This window comes from Blennius ocellaris (genome assembly GCF_963422515.1).
Source record: "Blennius ocellaris genome assembly, chromosome: 17".
NCBI classification, from domain to species: Eukaryota; Metazoa; Chordata; class Actinopteri; order Blenniiformes; family Blenniidae; genus Blennius; species Blennius ocellaris.
This window is the reverse complement of record NC_137666.1, coordinates 3,841,893-3,851,848: the sequence shown is the minus strand read 5'-3', so window position 1 is coordinate 3,851,848 and position 9,956 is coordinate 3,841,893. Positions and strand designations below refer to the sequence as shown.

General features: G+C 41.9%; 1 protein-coding gene across 1 annotated transcript; it reads left to right on the top strand.

Annotated features, from left to right (window-relative positions):
* The first annotated feature begins 752 nt into the window (after positions 1-752).
* Positions 753-8,070, top strand: fosl2 (FOS like 2, AP-1 transcription factor subunit). Its single transcript, XM_080512710.1, has 3 exons — positions 753-1,004; positions 1,235-1,342; positions 4,555-8,070. The coding sequence occupies exons 1-3, from the start codon at positions 765-767 to the stop codon at positions 5,170-5,172; spliced, it is 966 nt and encodes a 321-aa protein (XP_080368836.1). The 5' UTR covers positions 753-764; the 3' UTR covers positions 5,173-8,070.
* Positions 8,071-9,956: the final 1,886 nt, after the last annotated feature.

Below are 9,956 nucleotides of genomic sequence, written 5' to 3'. Positions count from 1 at the left end.
ACACGAAGACGCTCGTGTCCACGCAGGTCCTGATCAGCGATGCAAGTGGTTAAAAGACTATTGCATGTTTGGGTTTTCTTCCTCAAGACCGGTGCCAATGTCAGTGGGATATTCTCTATTCGAGTTGCTGTTTTCAAGAGGAACGAATCCAAATTTCTAACTGAGGGAAGCATAAAGAACTACCCATCATGCTTTGCATGTTCTCCATCATAAGGGCATCTGACTTGTCCCACACGTAGTGTTCTTTCAGGTTGACTCCTGGTTGTTATTGTAGTGTATTGAGATGCACTGGACACCTTGGGCTTCCCCCTCATGAATCACTGGATGTGTCACGGTGCTCCACTCCGGGGTTACATACGCACAGTTTGGTGGGTTTTTTTTGTTTGTTTTTTGCCAACGTGAATTGAATCATTACTATAAGCTGGAAACGTGGAAAAATGTGTGAATTTCATTCTGGTGGGTGGCGGTGCTGTCAGCAAATTGAAAAAAAAAAAAAAAAAACAAGAGTTGACCAGCAGGGATTTGCAGGAAAGTGGATGGATGTCCTGAAAGTTGGTCGCCTACATTTACCAGAGAATATCTGAATCCTACGTAGAGCCAAAAGCATCAGATCCGGTGCGCTGACTCACTGCACGACCTGCTTTAAGTCAGCGTTCGAGGCAAATACGTGGACGCTCGAGAGTTCAAAGTTTGGTGGATCAAGTTTGAGTAATTTCCCTCTTCCTCTTCTGTTCCTTCTCTCCGCACAGAAGTACAGGGTTGACATGCCCGGCTCCAACAGTGCCTTCATTCCAACGATCAATGCAATCACGACCAGCCAAGACCTGCAGTGGATGGTGCAGCCCACCGTCATTACCTCCATGTCCAACCCGTACTCGCGCTCCCACCCGTACGGCCACCACCTGACCAACGGGCCGGGCCTCCTGGGCCACAACGCGCTGGCCCGGCCCGGGGTCATCCGTTCCATCGGGGACGCCAGGGGCCGACGCAAACGGGACGAGCAGGTGAGAAATCACAGCGAACACGTTGAGCACCCGATTTCATCTCAGTGCACCAATAAAGCAACAAATACATTTTTTTATTTTTTATTTTTTATTTTTTTTCAATCATTGTTATTCTGCTCGCGGCGCGGCGGCAAGGCTCTTGTTTCGCCTCCCTGCTTCATATTGATTGTGCGCGTCTGTCAAAGATCTTGTTTTTTTACCTGCCCCGTTCTCTCCTCGTTTGCCCCCAGCTCACCCCGGAGGAGGAGGAGAAGAGGAGGGTGAGGCGTGAGAGGAATAAGTTAGCCGCGGCCAAATGCCGCAACCGCAGGCGAGAGCTCACGGAGATGCTCCAAGGGGTGAGTAGAAGAACCGGCGGCCCAGTTTCTGAAACTCCACAACCTCCGCTCTTGCCTCCTTTCCTTTTTGATCCTAAACAGGATTCTTTTTTTAATCTTTTTTTTGTGGCAAACTTACTCATGCTTCTTGCTTTTGCAGTCTAATAATCTAGAAGCAATTACACAAGGAACAAGAGGGTTAAAAAAAATCTTTTTTAAAAAGTCATGTTAGTTTGGAAGTCTGGCAGGGGTCCAGATTCTTCATGAGTGATTGAACTCCACGCCTAAATTTTACAACCTGGCCTTACTGGTTTGACTCCGGCTGCGTCTCTGAGTGCAAGGTCTGAGTGAGGAGATGACAAGGCCATGAAAAGCTTTTTGTTTCGGGCAGCTGCAGACAGAGGTAGGGCTGTCTCGCTGCTCCTGCCTGCCAGACAGTAAACGGCATCTAAATGGACTAATTAGCCGAATTACAGTGAGGTTGAGCTTGTCAGGCCTTTAAAAAAAAAAAAAAAAAAAGAAACCCAGGAATGGAATTTGCTGTAGGCAGCTGTCTCTATGAATGCAGGACATTTTGTAAAAGGGGCAAATTGCTTGTCTCGCAATCCCACATGGTGACACGCTGCACACACACACACACACACACACACACACACACACACAAGCAATACTTCAAGAGAATAAAATCTTGTTCAAAATACCTGTTTTTTAAGTGTTTTATTTCCAAGTGAAATGTTTTTGTTTTTTTTTGTTTTTTTTTGGTGCCATTTCTTCACTTTTCATTGCTTGATATCTTGCATACACTATAAATCATGGCATGTAAGTAAAACTGGTGTATTGAGGCTGCAAAATGTTTTGGATAATGAAAATAGAAGTCACTTACTGTATAGATTAATACTTACCCCCCCCCGGAGCTCAAGCATTAACGTTGAAGTGACAGCAATATATTTAAATACAGAGACATTGAAGTGGTGCCGATTTACTGGGTGAAGTAATCCAAGTAAAGCCAAAATGAAAGAAAGGTAGATGTTTGAATTTGTTGAATCGTGAAAATTAAATCAACAAAATGTCATTCTGTTTAACAATCGTCAGTGTTTGGCTTTAGAGAAACATTATGAGCTTGATCTGAGCTCCCTCACCCTGCCCATGCTCGCTTCGCTACCGGCTTCCTCACACAATGCTCCCACTACTGGCATCAGACGCTGGCGCTGTTGGTAAAACCCGTAAAAAAAAAAAACAAGCGCTCTCTCTCTTTTTTTTTTCTTTTGTGCTGCCGACCTCATCTGAAGAAAAGTTGAAGGCAATGGAAAATGATCTGCTTAAACTCAAATAATGACTCAGGGTCTCAAAAAAAATATTTTGTCAAGTCTTTCCTGAAAATTCTGTTGATTTTTGTATTTTGCAATCATAGAGTTTTCACATAAAGAAGATAAAATGTTTGTCTCTTGTATGTAAAATGTAAGAAAATATCATTGAAGAATTGACATTTCTTAACAGTAATGTTGTGAACACTTGAGTATGAAGTTGACTCTTGACGTTTAACTCAAGTATTGTGTTGAATCACAACAAAACAAAATCATAAAAGATACCAGACGTTTCATGATAGTTTGCAAGAGATTTACCTTTTGTTGTTCAGAATAACTCAAAAATGAAGACAATTTCACAGGAGCTTTAACTTTTCACATTTGTTGAATTTAAGTAAATAATTGTAAAAATAAGTTAGATATATTTCTAACTTGGGATTTAAAGTGCGCCACATGCAGATTCTGACTTGCTCACATATTATCATTCTTAACCTGAAGCTGTTTACCGGTTTGATGGTACATCCCTGTTGTTCACGTCAAAATAAAAATTCCACATAATAAAAAAATAAAGTGTCAAATTATTCAAAAGGGAATAAAACATTAAGGCAGCTTGAAATAATAAAGCGTTGTAGATTCTATTGATCTACTCAAATTGTATGTTAGACTAATTTGAGGGAAAGGAAAATACCACAGGAGATTTAATTGAACTGAATTTAAACTTAAATTCCTTTACATTTCTCTTTACTGTCCAGAGTTTATGTGAGTCTCCTCACATTGACGGCATCTTCTGATATTTTAACATCACCTCTTACTATATATGTTTTGCGAATAATAAATATTCAATGTTTAAAACGTTGATTTAATGTGTTAAATAATGTATTCATTTATCTATCACATTCATTTTATACTACTTAACTATGTGTCAGAATAACTATAAAAATGCTGGACAAGCAAAATATTAATGCAAGTTAAACTTTTCTTACAAATGAAGTGAGTACAGCATAATGTAAACAATATAAACATTTCAGTTTAGGATCGTCTGCACATGCAATTATATTAATTTATCTTAAAACAATACAAAAAAAGTTTAGCGACTGTATTTAAATACAACTTAATGCTGATTTAACCTGTGAAGTGAATAAAATATGTTTTTTTTTCTATCCAGAAGAGTACAATAAATTCATATTATCAAGTGTATATAAATAGGTGTATTTTTTAAACTCAACAATATTGGATATATTTCACTTGGTTAGTAATGATAATAATATCTCTTCACAATACTAGTTTACTTAAGTATATTTAACTCTCTTAATGGTGTGAGTTGGCAGTTTAAATGAGTCGTGCAGCTCGGTCTTGGCTCTCTGTGGAACTTCCTCATACCTTTGCCCATGAGTCAAAGTTCTCAGACAGCATGTCAGCTTATCTTGATCCGCCTGGTGTCTGAGAGCGACGAACGCCTCTGGAGGGGGGATAGGCCTCGGCCTTTACTGTGACACATTAATCACACACACATTAATGGCACACACACACACACACACACACACACACACTGACGGTGTGGATTTGGTGTCCTGCTGAGACACAAAGGATACACAGTCATTATGAGAGACTCAGAAATCTTTGAGATTGTTGGTCCAAGTGGCTCCCGATGAATTCTTGAGTCTTATCCTGACGTTTGAGTTCCAAGGAACAAAACAAACAAATACTGCCCTCTGTTGGGATTTCAGAGTAAACACCACTAGGATTTGGTCGTTTGAGAGTTTCTGGCACTATGGATGCTCAAAACTGTTTCAGCATGTTCTTAACCCAGTTAGAATTGAACACCGGAGGAAGTTCAGTTATTCCAAATCTCGAATGTTAAGATTTTATCAATGTTAACGCTAAATCCTGTTTCCCTTTTTTTGTCCCCCCCCCCCCCCCCCCCTGCAGGAGACGGAGAAACTGGAGGATGAGAAAGCCGACTTGCAGAAAGAGATCGAGAGCCTCCAGAAGGAGAAAGACAAGCTGGAGTTCATGCTGGTCGCCCACAACCCTGTGTGCAAGCTTCCAATGGAGGAGCGCCACCAGCAGGCGATGCACCAGCAGCATCAGCATCAGCAGCACCACCAGCAGCACCAGCAGCACCAGCAGCAGCAGCAGCACCAGCAGCAGCAGCAGCAGCAGCAGTGCGCCCCGCTCCCGCTCACCATGCGCCCCAACATGGGCATGCGGCCCCCCATGAACCACGTGGTGGTGAAGCAGGAGCCGGAGGACTTGGAGGACGTGGTGGGCAAGACCCAGCGCTCCGTCATCAAGCCCATTTGCCTGGGCGGCGGCGGCGGCCTGTACTGCCCGGACGGCGACAGCCTGAACACGCCGGTGGTGGCCGCGTCCACCCCGGCCGCCACGCCCAACGCGCCGAGCCTCATATTCACCTACCCGAACATGCTGGAGCCCGACAGCCCCTCACCCTCCTCCGAGTCCTGCTCCAAGGCCCACCGGCGCAGCAGCAGCAGCGGCGACCAGTCCTCGGACTCCCTCAACTCCCCGACCCTGCTGGCCCTCTGAGGCGGCGTGGCTCACAAACAACAACAACAACGACGACGACAGCGACAACAACAAAAACACTGTGGTTGAAAGCGAGGATGGACTGCACGCCCCCCCCCCCCCCACCCACCCCCCCACCCGACCCTTCCCTCTTCTTCTCTTATTGCAGTGTCTTTAAAGACTCAAGAGCACATTGAATTAAAAAACAACAAAAAAACAAAAAAACAAAGTCCAGACCAAGCTGACCGTGTGAGCCGTTTCCCTCCCGACCTCGAGAGGGAGACCCCACAAGGGCTACGCCGCCGCCTGTTTCTTCTTGTTCTGCTTCAGTGTAACTTTCATTTGTCAGCGTGTGACCGACCCCTTGATAGAAACATCATCCCTTCGCCATTTCAACATCCGGAGCGTCAACTTGTTTACCGGGCAGACTGGTTCTGGAGACAGACATGCCTACAATCTCGTGAGTTGATGTGACGTCTGCCAAGAGAGCGCGTTCTTAATATATATACGTACATATAAATATATATATAAATATATATATTTTTTTGTTTTGTTTTGTTTTGCTTTGGTTTTGTTTTGTTTTGTTTTGTTTGGGAAAAATGATTAAAAAGCCATGTGGCCCCGCACTTGCACTCTGCCAAGACGAATCAATCAAATAAACCTTAAAGCGAGGTCAGCACTCTGCTGGAATACTGGAGGGAAAGAGACAAAGAGCAACAAGACCCTCCTCTCGTCTTCTTTTCCGTTACAACTCTTTTTTTTTCTTTTCTTTTCGTAACTTGGAACTCGGAACACGGATTAACTTCGAAGAGTGCGCACAACACATTTCCGACGTTATTTCCGTCTCTTTTCATTGTATTTATGGCCTGTGCTGATTCAATCTGACAGTGTTTTGTTGAGATATCGTCTTCTTCTTTTTTTTTCTTTTTTTTTTAATCCGCCTGTAGAAAAAGCAGCGTCGTCGCCCGCCGGGGCAACCGAAGCAAAGGATACGAGCCAACTTTCAATCAGTGACTAGTTCCTCAGTACTCTCTACTTTATATTTTGCCTCAGTGGCTTTGACTTTACAGTAGTATTTGTGTGCTTTTTTCCTCGGTGATTCTGTACCTGAACTTTACACCATTGTTTTTTGACAAAGTGTATGTGATTTACATTGATGTCAGGGATGTCGCTCATACGTAGTCCCTTTCCTGTTCGTCCGCGGAAGAGCGGGGTTTTTTTCCCCCCGCGGGACTAGCTGGTTAGCTGCGATGGCCCGAGTGCCGCGGAGGTGGCGGTACTACATCTGAACGGATGATCGTTGAATCCACGTTTCTCATCGAGAGCGTTTTTCGCTCTGACGTTTCTAAAAACAAAAACAACAACAACAAAAAATTGTTTGAACAAAAACCCTCCCGACGCTGGATTCAGTTGTTTTTTTTTTTGTTTTGTTTTAACACTGCCTCTCAGAAGGCGGGTCAGGTTTATACAAAAACGACAAAAAAAACGACCTAAAAAAAAGCCAAAAAAGGTCTGTATGACACATGTAACCCTGTAATTCGTCCCGTCTCTCGTCTAAAAAGGAGGGATCTTTTTTTTTTTTTTTTTTGCTCAAATCTGGAAAAAGCCACTGTGGTCTAGACTGTCGCCAGCTGCCAATGATGTCAACCTTGTTTATACTGTGTTTGTAAATCTGTCACTTTTAAGTAAAGAAATTACGTTCAAATTCAACTCAGATGTGCTGATACACGGGTGGACCGAACGCGCCGCCGCCGCCGTTGAGGTACTTTTAGAAGGTCACGGCGGCGTCGCGGCTTCGCTTCGGCGACAATGAGGAAAAGGGATAAGAAGACTCTCTCCACAGCTGGCCTGACGTGAAAGAGTGGACACCTTAAAAGTTCTGCCAAGAGCTCACTTTGTGATTATTTTTTAAATGTGTATCTTAAAAGGGACGAGGGTTTCGAAATATCTTGCACTGAGAAGGACGGAACAGCAAACATCTGAGACTTGTTTTTTTTCTTTCTTTCTTTCTTTTTTTTTTTGGTTGTTTGTTTACTTCAGACATTCCTAATGAACATAATGTCAGGGGTCGCTTACAGGAGGACGCCATCTGCCGTCGAACGCTCCGATTCAAAAGTTGGAGGACTTTTTGGCGGCACCGCGTGCCATAAAACAGAGAACCCAATACAAGCTGCTACCGCCACTGGTTTGTAAGGAACGCTGTTGAATTCTCTCTGCCATGTTGGGATTTTTTTTTCTTTTTTTCTTTCCCGAACGATAAACCAAAAACATATCTGTACGTTGAAACATTTGGGAGCCCCTCGACTCACATAGGAAAGCCATTGACTGTAGATCTTCTACTGTACATGTCATCGACTTGTCTGTCACCTGTTTTCAACTACTATTACTTCTTTTTCCAAATGCTTTAACTGTTGAAAATGATTCAAAATTAATAAAAAAAAAAACAGCAATATGTATAGCAGTGTTTGTTAATTTAAAAGAATAATAATAATTAAAAAAAATGATTTTGAACTTTGAAATTGTGTTCTGTTTATTCATGCCACGCTATTATATTTCTCTATTTATTTGAATTTACTAGTTTCTCGGTGCACACGACTTTTTGTTTCAATCGTTTCCCGAGAGATACTGTATATTTTCAGGAGTTCACAGTCACAAGGATGGATATGTCCTCGTGATAATGTCGGGTATTATAAAGTGTGTGGGTAATACCTGACGGAGAGAAAGACTCTGCAATCAGCCAGGAGGAGGAGAGCAGAAGACCAGGAGAGCTACTTGAGAGTCAGGCGGCATACTGGGAAGAGAGGCTCAAAAAACACGAGCACTGTGAAAAAGAGAAGAAAAAAAAAAATACAAACCTGACTGAGACAATTTATTCACCAAGAGCTGGCACAAACCTGTGCTGAGAATACTGGTATAATACTGCTGCTTGTATAAAAAATCTAAGAGGACACAAATATTTTCTCTTCGGATTTGGACTCACAGTTTCACATTTGTTGATATTTATTTATTTATTGCAGGTTTTGTTTCAGCAGGTGCAAGATTAGAGATTTCTTAAACATCTGCTGGGAGCAATAGGTCTGAGTTGGATTTACACACATGGTCTCAAATTTACAAATGGTGCACCAAAATATCCCAAAACAATGTTGAATGAAATATGGAAAGAATAGTAAACACCAAATCCCACTCTTAGATTTTCATAGATTTTCTTAAACCCTCGTTTCATAGAATTAAGTACTATAAACTAATAAGTCTAGAGTCTAAACCTAACACAAAGATATGTATCACAGTCAACTAAATTTAAGGTGGTATAGAAAACGCTCTGTATTCGTTTAAACTCTTTAAAATCTTTTTTTGATTTACAAGAGTGATCAATAAGTGTAATATAATCATTTTAGATTACCACTACACCAAATAGAAACAAAATCTCTACTTTCATTGAGTGAATTTGATTGATAAATTAAAAGACTTGACGTACAAATTAAGTGTTTATAACGAGCAACGAAATGAGAGTTCTTACCATCTGCAGGTGATAAAGGCGATAATATATTCTTTCTTGCTCCTTTAACCATCAGGATGTTCAAGTGGACAAAAAAGGGCGGAGTGGCTCAACATTAACTAATGAGAGTTTGCTGCCATCAAGCGGTTACAAGTGGAACTGCAGCCTCAAGTGGCCCGGCGACCACAACATGATATATTGTCGCAGCACTCAGGCAGGTATGAAGAGGCTCCACAGGGTGATCACAGCAGCGCCGAAGATTATTGTCTGCCCTCTCACCTCCCCAGTGGACAGTTGCACCCTCTGATGCTTCAGCAGAGCACCGAACATCACAAAAAAGTGCTCACGACCTGGTTTCCACCTGTTTGACCTGTTGCCCTCCGGCAAGCACGACAGGTCCATGACAGCAAAAACTTAAGGTACTTTTCCAAGTACTTAGCTGCTTTTTTTTAATCTTCAGTAACTAGTCTGTGACAGCACTATGGTTTAAACAAGTAACCAAGAACTAATTTTGACTAAAATAGTGGTGCTCTTGTTGCAAGGTGTGGAGGTATCTATAGTAAAAGCTTGCCTTGCTTTTAATAAGAGTAGAAAAAAATAAAATAAAATCAAAACTGTATAACAAGCAACAATATTGACACGATTGGAAACTTTTTCCCACCATGTAACAAGATGTGTGGTTTTTTTTAAAACTTGTTGCGCTCCACAGGCCCGAAGCTCCTCTGTTCTCAATTTCTTTGTTTTTTTTTTAAAATGACACACACAAAATTAATACAGTGTATGCAACCTATGGTGTTATAATAAAGGGGAGAAGTTGTGAGATTTGTTCAGATGTGTAAGTATCAGTGTATATGTTACAGGATCAGTGTAAATCAAGATGGAATACGGCATAAATGAACAATTTTACCTCGGTGATTGACACCTTTATCAAACCAATAGAATTGCGCGGCCGTAGCTAAAGCCCGCCCAATAACACCATTGGCTAAGAACACGGAAGTGAACGCGCTGTGAGCCAATCGAATAAGAGCCGCTGGCTCGAACGGAAGTTTTGAACCTAAAACAAACACGTTGTTTTTACAAACAAAAAACAGCGTTTATTGAAAATGCCATGTTTCATCACAACGCAGCAAAGGTAAGACCGACTTTTTGTTTCTTGCTGGAAACGAGTCATTTTATTTATTTATTTATTTTGCTCGTGAGTCACTCATTAAGTTCAGCAAAAGTTCAGATTGCTGGGAAAAGAGACACACTGATCAGTCAGATGGTGTAAGTGTGAAGGGAGTAAATGTTTTCACAGTAATTGTGATAA

Coding starts and splice junctions, on each gene's coding strand:
- fosl2 (XM_080512710.1), top strand. CDS start 765: ATGCCCGGCTCCAACAGTGCCTTCATTCCAACGATCAATGCAATCACG. Junction 1,005..1,234: donor GACGCAAACGGGACGAGCAG/GTGAGAAATCAC, acceptor GTTTGCCCCCAG/CTCACCCCGGAGGAGGAGGA. Junction 1,343..4,554: donor TCACGGAGATGCTCCAAGGG/GTGAGTAGAAGA, acceptor CCCCCCCTGCAG/GAGACGGAGAAACTGGAGGA.